We start from the raw sequence: 20205 nt of genomic DNA, 5'->3' as shown, positions 1-20205 counted from the left end.
TTGTCTCCCAGACGCCGCCCTCTGCAGCTGCTATTGGTGGGGGTGCCATTTAGTGCACTGGCCCCCTGGACTGTCTTCCGCAATTTACTTCTTCCTCTCGGTGGCGCGTCTTTGGCTTTGGTGCTCGGTTAGTCAGCATCTGCCTGCAGTGACGGTCATCTATTCGTCGAGCATGACCGTGAACTCTGATTAATCTTTCTTTCTTTCTTCTTCCCCAGTCGTCGGCTTGCTTGTTCTCGCCACTTCTCCTTCTATCCACGGCGGTGACGCGCGCGTCTCCCCATCAAGTCAGCGATTGCGTCTCGCAGTCTCTTTCTTTCGTAGCAGAATCAGAATCAACGATGCCTCCTATCAAGAGAAAGGCAGGCAGCAGCGCCGTGCAGGGAGGACTCAAGGCTGGCCGGTCCTCGCGCATGTCGACGCCTGGAGGCACGACTCCCCGCAGCATCGATAGTGGCGATGAGGTGGCGGAGGAGGACGATGCGCCGCTGGACGAGGAGCTGGAGCAGGACATCGACAAGAATATAGATCGCTTCTCACTGGGGCGGTACCAGAAGAAGCATCACATCCGGGAGCCTCTCCCGCACATCTTTGGTAGCAATGATTTCTCGTACCTCGATCTCAAGAAAGATCACCAGAACCGGCCGCTTTGGATTGACCCTCAGAAGGGCAGGATCATCCTCGAGAGCTTCAATCCACTGGCGGAGCAGGCCCAAGACTTCCTCATTACCATTGCCGAGCCCTTGTCGCGCCCGACGTTTATGCATGAATATGCCCTCACAACGCATAGTCTCTACGCCGCGGTTTCCGTTGGCTTGTCGCCTCATGACATTATAAATACTCTTGATCGCTTTCTCAAGACGCCTCTGCCGGACGAGATCCGATCCTTTATCGAGAGCTGCACCCAGAGCTACGGCAAGGTCAAGCTCGTCCTGAAGAATACCAAGTACTACGTCGAGAGTCCAGATCCCAACATGCTGCAGATGCTGCTCAAGAACCCCAGGATTGGCCCTCTCCGCGTGCAAGGAACAGCAGAAATCACGACATCCGCTGCGCCCAAGCTCGGCAACCTTGTCATTCCTGGCACGAAGAATGCTGCGGGTGCCAAGCAGGCGAACGGTTTGCAGCCAGCAAACGGCGAGCAAGCGCAAGACGGCCAACCGGCCATGCAGGGAGGCGACGTGCTTGCTCGACTCGGCGAGGAAGATGACGATGACCAGGAGGTGACGCACTCGTTCGAGATTGCCGATAAAGATGTCGAGACGGTTCAGAAAGAATGTCTCAACCTAGGATTCCCGGTTCTCGAAGAGTACGACTTCAGGCGAGATGAAGTCAACGCGACACTGGATATCGATCTCAAGCCCGGCACCCAGATCCGACCGTACCAGGAAAAGAGTCTCAGCAAAATGTTTGGTAACGGCCGTGCCAAGAGCGGCTTGATTGTCTTGCCCTGCGGTGCTGGAAAGACGCTGGTTGGTATTACCGCAGCGTGCACTATCAAGAAGGGTGTCATTGTGCTATGCACGAGTTCCATGTCCGTGGTGCAATGGCGAAATGAGTTTTTGAAGTGGTCCAACATTAATCCAGACGATATTGTCGCCTTCACGTCGGACTCCAAAAACAGCGTCTTCACGGGAAGCACCGGTATCATCGTTACGACCTATTCCATGGTTACCCAGTCCAGAGCTCGATCGTACGATGCTGAAAAAATGATGAGGTTTCTGACGGGGCGAGAATGGGGTTTGATGCTTTTGGACGAGGTGCACGTTGTGCCCGCCAACATCTTCCGAAAAGTCACGTCTTCCATCAAGACGCACTCTAAATTGGGTTTAACGGCTACGTTGCTCCGAGAGGACGACAAAATCTCTGATCTCAATTTCCTCATTGGGCCAAAGTTATTCGAGGCCAACTGGATGGAGCTGTCCAAGCAAGGCCACATCGCTCGAGTGCAATGCGCCGAAGTTTGGTGTCCCATGCCCACCGAGTTCTATGACGAGTATCTTCGGGCGCCATCGCGCAAGAAGAATTTGCTCTACATTATGAACCCCCGCAAGTTCCAGGCCTGTCAATATCTGATCAACTATCACGAATCCAGAGGTGACAAGATCATTGTCTTTTCGGATAACGTATACGCGTTGAAAGCATATGCGTTAAAGTTGGGCAAAGCCTTCATCTACGGTGGTACTGGTCAGGCAGAACGTCTACAAGTGTTGGAAAATTTCCAGCACAACCCGCAAGTCAACACTCTATTCCTGTCAAAGATTGGAGACACATCTCTGGACTTGCCAGAGGCCACATGCCTGATCCAAATCTCATCGCATTACGGTTCTCGACGTCAAGAGGCCCAGAGACTTGGTCGTATCCTTCGAGCCAAGCGAAGAAACGACGAGGGTTTCAATGCGTTTTTCTACTCTCTTGTCTCTAAAGATACGCAGGAAATGTACTTTTCCTCGAAGCGACAGGCCTTTTTGGTTGATCAGGGCTACGCATTCAAGGTGATTACCCAGTTGGCAAACATTGAAAAGACGCCCGGACTGGCCTTTGCAACGGCGACTGAGCGTCGTGAGCTGCTACAAAAGGTGCTGGTAGAGAATGAGACGATGGACGATGAAGACATCACGGATGACTTGTTTCACAGTGGTACAATGGGCCGAAAGAAGAAGAAGGGAGCTGCCCGCCGAACAGCCGGCACACTGGGCGAGCTCAGTGGTGGACAAGATATGGCTTACATTGAGCAGAACAAGAAGATGAATGGTGCTTTTAAGAAAGGAAAAGGGAAGAAGGAGAGCAGCGCATTCTTTAAGAAGATTGGGCGCGAAAATGCCAGGCGAGCCGCCTTGGGTTAGACGTTTGATCTTGGTGACAAGTTTCCTCTCCCCCTTCTGCCTTCCCTTTTCTCTCTTTTCATAATTATTCGTTATTCACAACATTCACAACCATACAGATTGGATGACCAGATACTACTAACCAAGGTTTGATTTTGATGCGAGGTGTTATGACATATATGAAGGTGTTGCTGAAAAGCACAAAAGCAGCCTTCTTGGTGAACGGCGTTAATCTCGGATTTTTTAATTCATGGTGGATAAGATTCTACCTCCTGCAACGGATGCATGGAGTTATACACTATAAAAGAATGACCATACCCATACAATATTATTATTACTATTATTATTCCTACTTGATGTTGCTCGTATTTTTAGACTGCATGCCGCGGCTAGTAAGTACACCTTTGTGTGAGCGTCTCGTGACAGCCATCGTATGTTGATTGGCATGGAGGGGGCTTGCATATGGCGAATGGAAAGGCATTGGTTCGGTCAGCAATGTGCAGAGGAGGTTCGATGCTGGGTGCCCAAAGCTCACTTGGTGAGTTGCATCGAGGAGCCCAAGCAGAGAGGAGAGGCGCAGGGTTGTTTCATTGGCTGCTGATGCGAGAATGGGCCACTACGCCTCCTCATGATGGGCTGCATATCACGAAGGAGGCGGGCGTTAAGCAGCGCGAGTTATGATAAGAGAAGTGAGAGATTGCCTTGCTTGTGTGTGGTATGTGGAGATATTGTTCATGTTATGTTGCTTTGAGAGGAGATGGGAGATGATAACTGATGGTGGTGAGGTGTTGGGATATTGGTCGTCTTACACGATGCCTTTGGAGTCTTGCATCACCTTTTTGACACATTGTATTGCGATCGAGATTGGTTTGATGATTCTCATGTAGCTAATCATTCTAAGAATGCAGGATTTCTTAAAATTTGGATAGTTTTGAGTAAAACTCTTATAGATCGTCCCTGCGAGAGTGATCGTATTTGATGCTGCGAACCCGACTGCTAAATATGAAGTGTTACTCGCTGCAACCGGCGTACAAGGGGGAAAAGAGATACTGGCAACACCACTCCAAACAATTTAAACCCATAAAGCAGTTAACTGTTCCTCCGACACCAATTATCCATGCTGGATTCCCCTTTTCTGGTAGCGTACCAATATAATTGAGAGTGAGCCGCTTGAGCCGCGTTTCTCATTCCTTTTGACGAAGTTTGAACCACACAAGGTCAATGACCCGATGCCGGCCTTCCGTAACTACCACTGGTAAAAGTCCATGTCAAGCATATAGAATTCCTTGTGTAGGCGCATGTACTTTTGGTCAACTCCTCACCGTATCGTAATACAATATCTGTTTGTTGCTTCTCGATTGGTGTAGCTGCCAACCAGTATACTCTGTGATGACACGCCTGCGTTTAAAAGGCCGACCTACTGCTGGCATTCAGCTTGGGCAGCAAGAGGCTGGTGCCTCATTGTGTGGCAGATGCGTATAAGCGAACACATTTTGAGGAGAATTTAGCCGCCGCCTTGTATGTAGTAACACGGTTTCACCCATCTTCTAACGTTGGTGCACTACGCGGATTTTGCTACCATGGAAAGAATGGTAAATGAACCATGAGTCTCTTATCTTTACGTGGTTGTTAGACTCTGTCGTCAGAATCAGGCCACGAAAGATCTCTCGACAAATCACCGTGTTCATCCATCACCCCAGTTGCACGTGGCTATACCAGAATTAAAAAGCTATATCGAGTACCCTGGGGAATTGTTGGGCCTGGCATTTCATTGGGGAACATGGCCTAAAATCCGATTCTAGATTCTCATTAGACGTCATGAGATTGGAATGAACGACGTGTGCTTTTTGTATGCACATGACGGACAACAGATGCATGGTCGGTGTGCGGGCGGCGGGATGCTTGCAAGACATGCATGGTGCTGTGAGAGGCTTTGCAACGGTATATTGATATTAATTTGGTGCAACATGCGTGTTGGTGGCCGGTATGCTGTCTCGTGGGGGTGGGTTGTACAAACGCTACGGGATGTTGAATTTCGTTCTAGAACTTGGCCGGGTCGAATTGAATGGGAAATGCCATTGTCTTGGTGTAACGCCGGGCGCGCACGGAGGGCAGTGCTAATGAATCTTGCGTTTGCATTCTGATGCCGTGCGTTGCGTTATCTTACACAAACTGGGGTCACTTGTTTTACTTAGTTCTGTTGCAAAGCACGGCGCATGAATCGGAGGTTGCATCCGGCCGGGGGAGGGACAACAAAAGAGGCCAATGGAAGAGTGAAAGTTGAATAAAAGTGCCGCAAATGACATGCTCGCCCGGCTTTGATTTGGGGGATCGGCAGCAGTGCATGAGGATCCCAAGTGACGGGGAGCAGTGACATCATTGCTGGCGTCTTAGATGCTGCCCAACGCTGCCCATTTTGGGGTGTTAGTAGTAGTAGAGGCAGATGATGGGGATATCCTCATATTGGCTTATTTGGTTGACCGTACTCTGGGGTTTCTCCTTTTTTGTGCGGGGAAGCAAATACTGGTAGCAATGGGTCATTGATTCTGTAATGAATTTTCACTGCATATTATGACCCTAAATGATCGATGCTGATGTTTCATGGATGTTCAGTTCAGGCGTTTTTTCCTTCTCTGTACCCCGGCTTTGCGGCATGGCCGTCGGGCGCTACGGGGGATTATTGGTCGGGGATAGTCGCTGCGAACGAGTCAAACTGGCTCCGTTATACATAGCGGGAGGATTCGCTGTTCGGCGTTGGCTGACCTTGCTGATGTTTTTAGGGGGCCATTCCGAGGAGCTGGAGCATGCGTGGCGGATCGAGTGTCCAATTGCCATCAAGACTAGCAGTGGTATCAGCAGATGGGCATTGGCGGGTTAATGTGTATAACTGATGTATCAATTGGGCCAAACTGACGATTTTCTTGTTAAAGAGCAATGCCAAATGTGCTGTCAATGCTGTAGATTTACTATAGCAGGGTGGGAAGCCTCCTCCTATTGATTCCTGATACTTGATAACAAGGGCATGACCCAGGTAATAGGAGGTACCAAACAGACGGAGCATGAGCTGAGAGAGGGCAGCAGCTCCGTCCAACGTACTGTCCATCGAGATGGAAAGCGATGAGTACTCCTGTTATCGAGGTACCAGCCCCCTTGGTGGCATCCTGCAACAGTCATCCAGCCTCCTCTTAGCAGCTACAGGTACCCAGTCTTGCCAGTGCTCCATGCACTGACGTATGTGGGGGCCTCGTTCTTGCGTTCTGGGTCAGCGAAAGACCTGGGCTAAGCTTTCTGCTAAGCCTCTCCCGGAATAGGCCGTTTGACTGAGAGAAGGAACGGAAGACGCTGAAAAGTCGGCAGTAACAAGTCGCACGAGGCGCACGTCGTCGATTTTCTTTTGCCCCCCTTCCCTTTCCTGGTGAGAGAGGCTTTGACTTCATCCCCCGTTTCTCTCCCAATCTCTCCCAATTCTTCCTCCTTCATCCTCCAGCTATCGAACCGAAACACTGCCAAACAGCGCCTCGAAACGGAACGATCTCGACCCTCTTAGACGGTGGCGCGTCTCGCACCGTCTGGCTGTGCTCCATTCTTGGCCGTCCGTCTTCCGTGCCACCAATCGCCGCCAAAGGGGCTTGGCATCTTGCCGCAGCCGCGGGACTCGACGAGGCCGGGATAATTGCATTGGCCGTTGCTTGCACCGTAACCCTGCATCTGAGCTCCGTCCACGCTGCATATTCGGGTGGTGGTGACACTACAAGTACCACAAGTCCGGCTGTTCAAGGGCCACACGCAATCCAGAGAGAGGGTGCCTTGCAACCACTGGCCTGCGCATCACATCAGCCCACGGGCCACGACAACGAGAAGGGGATCCCGGAACCCTGCTTTGGTCCCGACGTTTACAGCAATACTTATACGCCACCGTTCTCGTCTTTTTTTGCCAATTGCTTCACCGTCTTTTCCTGAGCCCGATTCTGCTCAGCTATCTGCAATTGTGCCTTGACGACGACCCCTCCGATTCCAACTTGCGCCATTGATCAAAGCGTCTGCAAACCAGTCCACAGGTTGCAGGCACGCCCGGCCAATTCGCAAGAGGACTCGCCAATTACGATCTTCCTCCTCGCCAATCTCCCCAGCAGTATCAGCGCCATCCTTGTCTTTTTTCCTTCTCTGGCTGCCACAAACCACGGCTACCTTGCAAGCATAAATCAGTCAGCGGTGTTACCTGCACTCCTGATAAGCTCGATATCAGGTCCAGGCCTCCTTGCTCCCCCCTCCCGCTACTGGCTCGTAAAGTGTCAATCAGCACGCGCTATTCTTTGTCGCTTTTCTTCACCCATCTCAGCGATAGTGTCGACTCCTGCATCCGCATACCACTATCGGTACTCCTCTTTTTTAACTCTTTCTGCTTCCCTTTTAGAGCTTCTGAAAGTCAGCTTCCCCTGGACTACGAGCTTTTCCCCCCTGACCAGACATGGTCTCCTCACGATAATCGCATCTCGCCGCCTGCATTACTCTCGATCATGCCTTTTTGCGTTTTGTTGACTGTGAGGTCCTTGGATTGGACTCACGCCTAAAGAAACGCAATCCGAACCCCGACGATCGAGATTTTTCTGTCAAAGGAAAATTTGTCTTGCCAGCGACATCATCTTCGCGCTCGCACCTCATTGTACTAATTTCATAATCTTATTATACTCTTGCGTCGCGTCCGCCTGGCGTATTTGGGACAAAACCTCGTTTTGTTCTTTGGGTGCCGCCTGCATCTACCCCTTGCAATACCTGGAGCCTCTGCTCCTCCTTGGATAAAATGTTTGACGAGACTCGCGCCTTTATAGCGGCGCAGATCAAGGGTGCTAAACCCGCTTTTGTATCAAAAACACCACATTTTAACTTCATCACCGTCCACTGTGAGTACCTCACTTACCCGTTGTACCACCTTTACATCGCCCAGAGCGTTTCCATACTGACTGACGCGCGGCTTAGATTTTTGGATTATTTTCGCAACATTACTGTCCGCCATTCTCATCTATGCCGGCGGCAAAGGGGAGCTTCATTTTATTGATGCTCTCATGTTTGGTAGTGGTGCAAATACACAAGCTGGACTCAATCCTGTTGATCTAAACAACCTTAATGGATTTCAGCTGGCATGGATTTACACCTTTTCTTTATTCTCAAATCCCATCACGCTGCATACATGCGTTGTGTTCCTCAGGCTTTACTGGTTTGAGAAACGCTTCCAGCACTGGGTCCAGGAAGCCCGATTGCGCCGCCGAACTCTCAGCAAATCCAAATCCAAAGCACGAAATGATTTGAGCCAGGCCGAGAATGGCCTCGGCGTGAATGGAAGACACATTACTATTGTGCCGCGGGGTGAGAGGGCAAACAGAATCACCAATGATGGCATTCTTCTGGATAAGATAGAAGAGGCCGAGCCTAAACCGGTTGCGAACAGCGATGCAAGTGATACGACTACAGTGTCTGAAGACTTGCACAAGAGCGTTTCTCTTGATGATATTGACCCTCTGGAACAACCTCGTCAAAAGGACACATCTCACGCGATTTCGGATGAAAATGGCTCTGCGCCTGGTCCTCAATCTGAAAACCCCCCTTACCTCTCAACCGCCATCACATTTGCCGATACTGTTAAGAGGAGTGATGGCTTGGGAAGCGACCCTACCAAATTTCCTCAACGACGCCCCAATGCCGAACATATTGCCATCCTTGAGAGGCAGCGAAACCAGGATAATGAGGTTCTTCGCATTCCCGGGCCGCGGGAGACTGAGAGGGGTCTAGGACCTCGCCGTCTTGAAGAAGATGATCAACAAGAGGACGAGGATCGGCCAGTTGCTCGTCAGAGAACTATTGAGTTTCGTCGTAATGACGAGCCCAGCGGTATCCACGGCCGACAGCCCACTATTACCATCGCTGAGCCTGAGCATCATAAGCGGGACGAACTCAAAGATGACGTTGCAGCTGCTGGCAACGTCGTTGATAGCCTAAGGTTCCGAAGGCCGCGCTTTTTCAACAGATCACAAGATAAGTTACATGAAGACGGCGAAGAACCCAGACACGAAAGGTCAAGGACTCCGCATCCACACCCTGTACGAACCAAAACAATGGACACTATTCGCTCTGTCTTGACACGGGACAAAGTGGATGACATGCCTTATCTTAGTTATACACCCACCATGGGACGTAACTCGAATTTCCTCGGCCTGACCCTGGAACAGCGAGAGGAGCTCGGTGGTATCGAATACCGAGCGCTGAGAACTTTAGCCTTGGTATTGATATTTTACTTTTGGATCTACCATATTCTGGGTGTCGTCTGTTTGCTTCCCTACATTCTTCACAACCAGCATTACGGAAACGTTCTTGCTGCCGACGACATTGGTAGGACATGGTGGGCGTTTTGGACGTCCAACATGGCCTTTATGGATGTGGGATTTACCCTGACTCCGGACAGCATGAATTCATTTGCGACTTCCGAGTGGGTCTTGATGTCTATGTGGTTCTTCATCATTATTGGAAACACTGGCTTCCCCGTCATGTTACGTTTCATGATCTGGGTCGCTTCTAAGCTTACGCCTCGAGGCACTGGCCTTTGGGAAGAGTTCAGATTTTTGCTCGACCATCCTCGTCGGTGCTTTACTTTGCTCTTTCCATCCAATGCCAATTGGTGGCTGTTCTGGATTCTCATTTTGCTTAACGTTATCGACCTCGTATTCTTTATTGTCCTCGATGTAGGTTCCCCTTTTCCCTTTCCCCTCATTTTCACTTTTCTCCCCCAAGTCTCTCTTTACCTCTTCGTCCACTTTTTTTCTGCCTAAGCGACTGATGCTGACGACTTTCTCCAGCTCGGAGCCGAACCAATTACTGCTCTCCCGCTTAGGAACCGCGTTGTTATTGGCCTGTTCCAAGCTGCCTCAACCCGAACCGCTGGCTTCTCGGCAGTCAGCATGTCAGAACTTCACCCCGCCATGCCGGTTCTATATATGATAATGATGTATATATCCGTGTTTCCCATCGCCATTTCTATCCGACGAACCAACGTCTACGAGGAGAAGTCTCTGGGCGTGTATCGTGACCGGGGCGACGAGGACGCTGAGGAAGCAAGCGCTCTCGACTATGTGGGGACACATTTGCGACGTCAACTCTCTTTCGACTTGTGGTATGTCTTTTTGGGCTTCTTTCTTCTCGCCATCACTGAAGGCGGCAAGATTGTTGGAGGCCGGTTTGACTTGTTTGCTGTTCTTTTTGAGATCGTCAGTGCCTACGGAACCGTGGGCTTAAGTATCGGTGTACCGGGTGTCAATGCCTCTCTCTGTTCACAGTTTTCCGTTATTGGCAAGCTGATCATCGTGGCCATGCAAATCCGTGGTCGCCATCGTGGTCTGCCATATGGCCTTGATCGTGCTGTCATTCTCCCGAGCGAAGCCCGCTTGAAAAAGGAACAAGAGGAGTCCGAAGCCGCTCTCGCTCGGACAAACACTGCAGTATCTACTGGCGCTACCTCAGCTTTGCAGCGACAGGCAACTACAGGACGAAGCCGGAGCAGGAGTCGTGACAGGGCTAACGGTAGCCTGTTAACACAATTGCTCCACCCGGGACCGGTCGTTCCTCCAGATCCATTCTTGCGACCAAGGGGAAGATCGGTGGAGGGACACCAGAGGAGCATGTCTGCGGACGTGACTGGCGCTCTGCCAGAACCCGCGGGCGCTCACTTACACCCCTCAATAGAGGAAGATGACGAATTGCACCAATTGTCGAGCAATGACTTCCCACACAAGCCAAGACGGATAGAGTCTTCTGCTTTTTAGAAGAATCCATGGAAATAAGACGGATTCGATCAACTTCGTTTCTTAATCGCCTAGGAGCGGTTCTGTTACTGCTGTATATATTCATTACGTTGTTTTGCATTTTCCACATGAAAGATTCCAAAGAGGGCTTGCGTAGAGCAAGTGGAATCCCCGAGTTGGCCGTGGGTGGCGACAACAGAAGCCCTCGTGGAGTTGGTTGGCTTACTGCGCCTGTTCATGCTTGGATTGTACTCGGAGTCGCTTTTGCGGGTTGGAGCACCTTTTGTTCCCAAGACTTTCATGTCACAGCGGTCGCCCGCATAATGTATTTATGATTGCAAAGAAGAAATATATGGGACTTTGCCAAGGTCAGTTTATTATTTCGTGATTGACGCCTGTAAGACCTGATGCTCTCTATCCGTGTTGCCGTGTAATGAATGAAGCCACATGCTCCGCCACCTTTCCATCTACTTGCAGCTATTAAGCAAAAGGCAGAGAAAGAGATGAAAAGAAATTCTATCCAGAGTGTTCGAAAAATGTTTAGGAAATCGGTGTAGATGAGATTACGAAGATTCCGTTCCGTCTCTACGCTGCCCGTTTATTTACTTATCCTCAAAGGCGCCCATGTTCTTCAAGGCGCCAGCAAGGCGACGATAATCCTTGAGCAGATCTAATACCTCACTGAGCCTCAGATCGCCCGGATTCTGAAGCTCCATGAACCGTTTATTGGGAGGGCTGATTTTGGGGATTTCTTTTGGTGGTAGGATACCTGCGATGTCGGGGAATGCCTTTTGTTGTAATTTGTGTTAGTGGTCATTGCATAACAAGTGAAAACAATGGAGTGAGTGGGTTGTTGGAAGCTTACAGTTGCCAAGTCTCCTCCATCAGTTGGCTTCACGCCATCCTTTGCGTCTTTTGAGTCTTTGCTATCCTTGGCGGCATCCTTGGCGTCCTTTGCGTCCTTGGGAGGAGTGACCACCGGGGTGGATACACTTCGACCAAAACCTCGGACTAGGCTGATGCCGGAGAGTCGGGCCATGGGGTTGAACGTGTTGCCCAAGTTTCGCATTTGGTCCAACATGGCTGGCTGAGCTGGTGTAGGAGAGGCGGCTCCGGCTTTTGCATCCTCTGCCGCAAAGAGCACCTTTTTAGAGGAGCTCGCGCTGCGACCACTGCGGGCGCTGTCTGTGCTATGGTCGCGACGACCGCCAATTATGCTCAATACGCGATCATCCCGTCCATTCTGGGGTTTGGCTTGCTCTGAATCTGTCGCTGCCGCTGCTAGGGAGATGGTAGTGTCTTCATCTTCAGGGGGTGGGGTGCTAACAAGCTTGCGAGCGTCGTCAAGGGTCTTTGGGACGGCGATGGGCTCCTTGGGATCCTCTTGACGCTCCTTAAGCTTGCCGAGGAGGAAACTGTAACTCTCACCCAGACTGTTAGAGATGGTTTTAAGTCCTTGATCGGCTGTGGTAAAAACGGCATCACTGGCGGCACCAAATGCCTGGGTGGGTGTGTTAATCAAGTCGCTGAGTCTCCGGTTCTTAACAGTCGAAGCCGGCTTGAGGCTGGGCGATGATTCGGGCTTTGGAGCCATAGCATTTTCAGTATTAACCGCAGATGTACTTTGCGGTGAAGTTGTAAGACCCTGAGAGTATGCGGGTGGGAATGTTTCCACTCTAGGAGTCGCAGGTTGCCCTGGAGTCTTTATGGGTCCCGATGGACGCTCGTCTTCTCTCAAGGTGGCCAGATCAACTGTTTGCAAGAAGCTGATGGCAGCCTCGAGGTTTGTAAGGCAGTAAGCCTCTTCACCCGTCAGCTTTTGCTCCCATCGAAAGCTTTGGATGAAATTGAGGTCGCTGATAACGTTGAGATGCTCTGGGGGGAGTGTGATGAGTGTATAAATTAGCATTGGCATGATTTCATCCGCAGAGGCTGAAGGATGAAACTGAGCAAGCGTGTCGACGATACTCTTATGCGCAGCCTTGAGACGATTTAATTTCCCAAGAGGATACCTTGACTCGCCCATTCGAACCAAGTCTTTCCTGGCAGACTCAAGCTGACCACGGATAACCTCTGTCCTCTCGGCCGTTGACTTTTCAGTTTGCGGTTCCACTTCACCCAAGTCTATCCCGAGATCTGAAGGACCAATGCCAACAAGGGACAAGGCGGCGGTCTTGGATCTAAGCTTTGCATCCTGAGCCTCATCCTGTGTACTCCTGTGGCGATAGATTCGGTCGTAGATACCCTCGCATAGCCTCCTTTCAACGGCCTCCTCGAGCAAACTTCGTTTCGCCTCTAGAGCTTTCCTTGCCTTCTTTCGATTTGCTAGCTCTTCGGGTGTAATCATCTGCTGTTCATTCTCTGCCTTTGATTTGTCTTTTGAGCCTAACGAGGCTGCTTTTGATCGAAAGCGGCTAGCGACGGAGGATGATGGTGGTGGAGGTTGAAAGATCTCACGGCTCTGGCGCGAGGCGAGGGCGCTAATATGGGTGCCGATATGAGAAGATGCTGTAGTATAGAATTCTTGAAAAAGCTGGGATAGCTTGGCGATATTCGGTGGAGTGGAATGAACTTTGGCAGAGAGTGATTCGACGAAGCTACAGAAGTCGGTCAGACAGGCACTAGGGTTGATTCGAGCGCAACATCCATCTCCTCACCTATCGGTTAATGTAATTAGCTCGATTGGAAGATCGTCGAGCTCAATGGATGCTCGCGTGATCTCAGGCGGCTCATCATTGTCGGAATTCTCGGCAGTGTCAAATGTGTCGGGAGCCCCGGCGTTGGCCCCGGCATCTCCATGCTTCTCGGAGGGCGATGGCGAGTGGAAAGTATGTGCTCTCTTGGGGGTTTCACGGCTGGCTGTAGAGGTGGTGTTTGTTTGATGTGAGTAGGAGGAGAGTCTGTCTGGACTTGGTCGAGCTGCGGGGGGAGTGTCGGTGGATTGCTGAGAAGCCATGAGCCTCTATACGAGTAATGGAGTCCTAATAGCACAATGGTGTAAGTCTTTTGTGGCTTGGAAGGGCGCATTCAAACAAGACAGAAACGAATGTATAAAGATAAGGTTATCAAGTGATGGCGTTGTGGAGAGTCGAGGAGAGAGCTGTGGGATGAAGTAGCGGTTGAGGTACCTAGGGGCTCGATGGGGTTTCACAAGTGTACCACAGATGAACTATACATACTTGATATGTCTAGAGTAGCACCAGCTGTAGAGAAAGTGGCGTAATGTAGATGCCCTCGCAAAAGGGATGCAATGGGGAGAGGTCGAGTAAGGAGAGGCTGTCGAGTCGGAGTAGTTGGGCAGTGGATTCGTAGATAAGGTTACGATGGCTGAAGAGCGGACGGCAGGGTTGAACGAGGGGCTGCAGATGGATCGGCTCTGCGGTGAAGGAAGACGAATAGGGAAGATGCCGAGATTTGGTGCCTGGAAAGATGCAAAACAAGGCCGCGACGAGATGCAATGCAACACAGACGAAGTTGTACCTGGGACGAATGGGATGACGAAGCTTTGAGATGATTTTGGAGTTGGAGTCTTGAAGCTCAGATCCGGCGCGCCACCAAAAGCTGTACCAGCACAGTAGCGGGCGGACGCCCCACTTTCTTGTTATCGGGCTTATCGATATGCCGCAGGCAGCGCTGTCACTGCGGTGGTAATGCTTATGCTGATGCTTACAGCATGCTCAAATTATCTGTCTTCTGTTCTCTTATCTCTTGCTGAGGAATAGAGAAGACAATGTCTCAAGAAAAGATAGTGAAAAAAGGAAAAAGAAAGATTGACCCCTTGGGTTGTATCCATAATGGATTTTCGTTTGCATCCAAGCAGTAAAAGATCAGCATAAGATTGGCCGCTAAAATCTCCAAAAGCCACTGTACGCAAACAATCAATTAGCACCGTCGTCATTCTCTCTCATCTCGAGCCGGGCTCTACTACACCCGATGCTTTGTGCACGCACACTGTACTACCTTGCTCCGTAATATCAGTGCTCTATTATCTTGGTACGACTACCTACGGATACCTTATCCAAGATATTAGTAGATGGAAATAAAGGGGATGAAGAAAGGAAATCCCCAGTCAATGGCTTAACTGTGTGTGAAATGCAATACCTCAGCAACACTAAAATCATCACCTACTCCGGTCCGCACTCCGTACTCCGTATACTAACGCCAAACAACCAGCCCAAAGATGCCGAAGAAATGCGGAGGAGTCCCCAGATTTCCCCCCACGGCTCCACGGACAAGCCTGGTCCCTCGATATTAGTCAATGTATTAGCCGTGCCGTCCCGCGAGTCGCATCGCAACACAACTGAGCCGCGCTTTAAACCGAGGGCAAGCTGCGACTGTCTTAAAGAAGCTCGAGCTGGGATCCATTTCTCTCTCTTCTCTTCTTCACTTCTTTAAGAGAAACCATCCCATTGCCACGACTGTATACCGGTTTCTTCTTCCTTTGCGCTTCCTACCTCTCCTATCTCATCGTTTCTCTTCTTGTTTCTTTCTCTCTCCATTTTGCGATTCTACCCTTCTCAATCACCCTTGATCCGAGGTCGGGGCCTCTCTCCATCTCCCTTTACCATCGCCATCATGTCCGGGCCACCGTCTCGCATCCGCTCAATTCTCGGCCATCTCATCCCTCACCAAACTCCGCCTCCTCACATCCATCACCTGTCGCCAACATTCTTCCTCGAGCGCGCTGCATCCATTGAGCCGAATGCCGAGGCAATCTATCACATCACCTCCAACGGCGCCATCTTGCACCGCACCTACCAGGAATTCGCCGACCGCGCCAGAGGCTTGGCCTATTATCTGAAAAAGCACGGCTTCAAGCGCGTAGGCATTCTCGCGCCCAACACGCCTGCTTTTCTCGAGGCCATCTACGGCATCCCGGCTGCTGGAGCAGTAATCGCGCCGGCTAACTACAGGCTGAAGCCAGACGACATTGCCTACATCTTTGAGTTTGCAGAGGTCGACAGCATCATTGTCGATCACGAGTTTGTTCATTTGTTGGATCAGTTCAAGGAGAAGCACCCAAAGGTTCCTTTGATTATTGATTCGGTACGATTGATCACTTCCCTGGGATCGTGTTTGAAGGCTGACTGACAAAACCTGTATTCAGGATACCGACGCCACAGAAGGCCAGCTCTGCGGACCTTTCGATGAGGCCGTGCTAGAGGGACTGAATTATGATCGCGCTACGGGCAATGCAGGATGGGCTGGGCTTCATGCGCATGCAACTAATGAGGATGATATGATTGCCATTCCCTTTACCTCTGGCACCACATCTCGGCCCAAAGGAGTCGTCTTCACTAACCGAGGTTCATACCTTGCCGCCATGGGTAACATCATTGAGTCTGGGCTTAACCAGGGCCGTTGCAAGTACCTGTGGACTCTGCCCATGTAAGCAATTCCACCTGCGGTAGACACCACCGCCGTTGAATTCAAATTGCTAACGATGACTTCTTTACCAGGTTTCACGCCATTGGATGGACTTTCCCATGGGCTGTTGTGGCGGTGCGCGGCTTGAATGTCTGCCTGCGAAAGATTGACTACCCACTGATCTGGAAGCTCTTGAAAGAGCAAGGCATCACTCATTTCAACGCAGCTCCCACAGTCAACACTCTCTTGGTAGCAGCAAAGGAGGCCGAAAGACTCCCTCACGAAGTCCGAGTAACGGTTGCAGCCAGCCCGCCAAGTGGCCATCTCTTTGAGCAAATGGCAAGTATACCTGGAAAATTTGCAAGTTATTGACTACTGGCTAACAAGTTTGTAGACCAACCTCAATCTTATCCCTGTCCATGTTTATGGAATGACAGAGACCTATGGGCCTCTCACAAAATGCTACGTCATGCCGGAATGGGATGATCTTCCACCGCAGGAGAAGTACGCCAAAATGGCTCGCCAAGGCCACGGTTTCATCACTAGCCTTCCCATCCGGATCGTCAAGCAGGATCAGCCGGGTGGAGTTCTGGTAGACGTGGAAAAGAACGGGAAAGAAATTGGCGAAATCGTCTTCTTTGGAAATATTTGTGCCAAGGAATACTACAAAGATCCCGAAGCCACACGAAAGCTATTCGAGGGAGGCGGCCTGCACTCGGGCGACTTGGCAGTATGGCATCCGGATGGAAGTGCTCAAATTCTGGACCGTGCCAAGGATATCATCATCTCTGGTGGTGAGAACATTTCCTCGGTGGCTCTTGAGAGCATGTTGGTCGAGCATCCCGACATTCTCGAAGCCGGCGTCGTGTCGGTTCCAGATTCTCATTGGGGAGAGCGACCTAAGGCCTATGTCACAGTCAAAGAGGGCAAGAGTCTGGTTGGGGAAGACGTGATCAACTGGGCCAAGCACCAGAGCAACATTAGCAAGTTCATGGTGCCCAGAGAAGTCGAGGTGGTCAAGGAGCTGCCCAAGACGAGCACGGGCAAGATTAAGAAGAATGACCTGCGGCAATGGGCCAAGACTGGGCGTAAGGAGTAAAAGAAGAGGCAATGGGCAAATAGCGAGGGTTTTAGGATTTTGTTTAGATTGTAGAGCGTCTTGACTTGTTTATTAATTTTGGTGGATTAAGACGGATTAAGAGGATAGAAGTCTTCCAATGTTGGTTAACGGCCGGAATTCATGTGCTTGGGGAGCACTGGATACATGTATGTATGCAGATTAGATATGACCCTAAACTCTGCTGTTTGGATATTGATCTTCTAGAGTTTTCGGCGAGAATCTGAGTTGTAATTATCTCTTTATTGGCATTTTTCTTGGTTTTTAGTATCGTATTCTACTTCTAAATATGGCACCTAATATCTACAAGTGGTATTTCTGATTTGCTGTTGAGAACATCAAAACATCCAACTACCGTGGCGCCAGCTTTATAGGCTGAATATTGAAGGCCCTTCGACGCGAAAAGGTCGAGTCGTATAACGGTTAGTACAGTCGCTTCACATGTTCAAATCGAGGATGCGGAGCGCGCGACAGACCCGGGTTCGACTCCCGGCTCGACTACGCTTTTTGCCGGGGCGGATATTATTTTTGGCTGTTGTGTTTGAAGATGAGCCGTGAAGAGGATGTTGTTGTCGGGATGTTCATTATGGAGCTGTTTAGGGAAGAGCAGGCAATGAGTGAACGATTCAGTGCCTTTTCCTTTAAGCATGAATCAGGTCTTGTCTTAGGGTGTGGCTGATAGCTTCAGCATCTGTACTGTATGGAGGTGGGATGGAGGCTTTCTGCAATGGATCTTTAGCTTTGAGCCACCAGCTACCTCCTTGCCTCTATCAGCTGTTACAGAACTGTGTGCATTAAAGCATTCCCGCGAGCTGCATTGGATTAGCTGACATCATTTCATCTCTACATCATCCTTGTTTGCTCGAATTAAATCTATCTCTCACCACTGGCTACATACATGGCCTTATGTGTGTAAAAGAGCAAAACCGATCGATTCAACGCCCTGGACAATCATTGCCTCTCTGGAACTCGAGCTCCCAGTGGGGGTCCTGTCTCTGGTTCTAGAAATTCGACAACGGCGCAGTGGAACGATCCAGCACCATCGAGAGCTTCTGCACCCAAGCTTTTTAGCGCACAGACACCTAAAAACCCCCCAATCACAGCATCCATCGATTCAATTCATTCATCCATCCGTCATCCCATCGATCGACTAAGCTGCTGTTGTTGTTTTTCTGCTTCATCCCGCCCGCGATTATTTATTTCTGCATTCACTCCACCTCTCGAGAGCGGCATTCAATTACCGGTCAAACGTCTTTAATAATCATCTTCATTTGCAATCCATCTTCAACTTCTTTCCTCTATTTGCAGGCCTCAATTCATCATGAGCGGGTCGCGGCCACTGCGGGGCGGGTGCCAATGCGGCCGGAATCGTTACATCATCGTCATCCCAGAGAATGGCATCAAGGACGCTCAGGTCCTGTTTAACACTGAGCCACAGCATCGTAAGTATTTGGCCCGTTCTGTATTGTTTAATTGATTGCTTGAAAGAGTCTCTTTTACGGGCTATCAATCCGCTACGAATTGGAATTGCATGGGGTCGATTGATAGTCCGGGTGATTTGTTGTTTTGTTTGTTTGTTTACTTGTTTTGAACCCCCAAAGCTGACAATCCTGGTGCAACCGCGCAGAGATTCCTCTTGCAACACCTCTAGCAGCGTACATTCGTGTGCCGCTATCATGGTACCACAGCTCTACGTACGCCTTCTTCCCAGATGAAACGCACACCATGATCCGCAAGGTCTACTCGCACCCAAGCCAAGACTACTCTAAACGGCATTTCTGCGGCTTCTGCGGGACGCCCTTGTCGTATTGGTCCGAGGAGCCTCGCAGCGAGGCCGAGTACATCAACCTCACCCTGGGAAGCCTGCTTCGGGAAGACATTCGAGACTTGGAGGACATGGGCCTGATTCCCGAAGGCGACGAGTCGCCACCTAGAAGCGAAGCGGCGACGCCAGCAGTACCGACTAGAAGAACCGCCCTCCAGCAGTCGTTTGGCGTGCCGTGGTTCGACGGGCTGATTGAGGGCTCGCGGCTAGGAAGCATGCGCAGGAGCTACGGCGCTACGCGATCGCGCGATGGGCAGACGAGCATCGAATGGGACATTGTCGAGTATTCGGAGAATGGCGGCGGAGAAATGGAAGTGGAAGAGGATGAGCCTGCCGGGGCAGTGTCGACGCAGCTGGGCAAAAGGAAGCTCAGAGATCATTAGTTTGGGATCCAGTGATTTATGCTCGGTACAAAGTCTGTGTATAGGCAGTTTGATAAGGGAAAAGCGATGGGACCTGGTTTAGGGCATGGCATGGCCTGGCCTGTTGCGTGTATATGATGAGCTGTCGCTTACGGCTGCTCCCTTCTTTTGTCTTTCTCGGTAAGGCGTTTAATGATTTGTTCTTTTGTTTTTGGCTCGGACAGTGGCCGGCCGGGGTGTTTTACCTTTAGGCGTATCTCATGTCGGCGACAAGACAGAGGCTATATAGACACGAATGGGATGAGGCAAGTCTTTGTAGTACTGAGCAGCCGTGGTTTATTTACCCACCATCTATCGACCTACCTATGTAGGTATATGTAGCCTAGCAAGATGCCGCCCGTTATGCATATAATATACGGAGGACCAGTAGGGTCAATACTTTTCAATAGTTTGCAGGACGAACGAATTATGCCACCGTAGCCGAAATGCAGGTTGCTTGCACTTGTGCTTCAACATGCAACTCTCCCACGTGGGCTGTCGGCTGAATCTATCCGTTCGGGGCTTCTGAGCAATGTATCCATCACAAATAGCCAGATCATCCATCAAGTGACTTGACTTGACCATCCCGAGTTCCCCGATGGGCATCTCTGTCCGTTCTCACCCCATCGAAATCCTTCCTCAATACTATCACCACTAGTAAGTAATATCACCACATTTCTCTTGTCGGCCCGCTGCCACCACTTCGGACAATCATCCACCTCACCCACCGGCCTAGGCTGCTTGGAGCCCGCCGGATCGCCATCCTCCGCGGCGCCAGCTTCCCCATTGAGGCCGACTAGCCCTGCCTTGTGACTTATTTGTCGTCGGTCAAGATGGCTAGCTGCTGTTGCAAGGCTACGTTGCGAGATGACCATTTTTT

At 50.5% G+C, this 20205-nt stretch overlaps 5 protein-coding genes and 1 non-coding gene across 6 annotated transcripts; 5 read left to right on the top strand and 1 right to left on the bottom strand.

The window, feature by feature from the left end:
* Positions 1 to 183: 183 nt before the first annotated feature.
* V8C40DRAFT_246868 (P-loop containing nucleoside triphosphate hydrolase protein) lies at positions 184 to 3171 on the top strand. The gene has a single exon (XM_083216197.1). The coding sequence runs from the start codon at positions 342 to 344 to the stop codon at positions 2844 to 2846; it is 2505 nt and encodes an 834-aa protein (XP_083072617.1). The 5' UTR covers positions 184 to 341; the 3' UTR covers positions 2847 to 3171.
* A 4541-nt stretch (positions 3172 to 7712) lies between these two features.
* V8C40DRAFT_246858 (cation transport protein-domain-containing protein) lies at positions 7713 to 10984 on the top strand. The gene is made up of 2 exons (XM_083216196.1): positions 7713 to 9559; positions 9674 to 10984. Exons 1-2 carry the CDS (start codon positions 7889 to 7891, stop codon positions 10634 to 10636), a joined length of 2634 nt encoding a protein of 877 aa, XP_083072616.1. The 5' UTR covers positions 7713 to 7888; the 3' UTR covers positions 10637 to 10984.
* Positions 10970 to 14136, bottom strand: V8C40DRAFT_246857 (VPS9 domain-containing protein). The gene is made up of 4 exons (XM_083216195.1): positions 13795 to 14136; positions 13273 to 13596; positions 11481 to 13212; positions 10970 to 11403 (listed from the first exon to the last, which is right to left on the bottom strand). Exons 2-4 carry the CDS (start codon positions 13569 to 13571, stop codon positions 11218 to 11220), a joined length of 2217 nt encoding a protein of 738 aa, XP_083072615.1. The 5' UTR covers positions 13572 to 13596; positions 13795 to 14136; the 3' UTR covers positions 10970 to 11217.
* A 463-nt stretch (positions 14137 to 14599) lies between these two features.
* On the top strand, positions 14600 to 17387 carry V8C40DRAFT_246856 (uncharacterized protein). The gene is made up of 5 exons (XM_083216194.1): positions 14600 to 14698; positions 14789 to 15661; positions 15723 to 16003; positions 16075 to 16321; positions 16377 to 17387. Exons 2-5 carry the CDS (start codon positions 15191 to 15193, stop codon positions 17079 to 17081), a joined length of 1704 nt encoding a protein of 567 aa, XP_083072614.1. The 5' UTR covers positions 14600 to 14698; positions 14789 to 15190; the 3' UTR covers positions 17082 to 17387.
* Positions 17388 to 17504: 117 nt separating this feature from the next.
* V8C40DRAFT_t132 lies at positions 17505 to 17600 on the top strand. The gene has a single exon. It is a non-coding gene; the product is annotated as a tRNA-Val (tRNA).
* A 281-nt stretch (positions 17601 to 17881) lies between these two features.
* On the top strand, positions 17882 to 19762 carry V8C40DRAFT_246852 (uncharacterized protein). Its single transcript, XM_083216193.1, has 2 exons — positions 17882 to 18541; positions 18727 to 19762. The coding sequence occupies exons 1-2, from the start codon at positions 18421 to 18423 to the stop codon at positions 19305 to 19307; spliced, it is 702 nt and encodes a 233-aa protein (XP_083072613.1). The 5' UTR covers positions 17882 to 18420; the 3' UTR covers positions 19308 to 19762.
* Positions 19763 to 20205: the final 443 nt, after the last annotated feature.

This window comes from Trichoderma camerunense (assembly GCF_050948025.1).
Source record: "Trichoderma camerunense strain CBS 138272 chromosome Unknown V8C40scaffold_10, whole genome shotgun sequence".
Classification (NCBI taxonomy): domain Eukaryota; kingdom Fungi; phylum Ascomycota; class Sordariomycetes; order Hypocreales; family Hypocreaceae; genus Trichoderma; species Trichoderma camerunense.
This window is presented reverse-complemented; position numbering and strand designations above follow the sequence as displayed.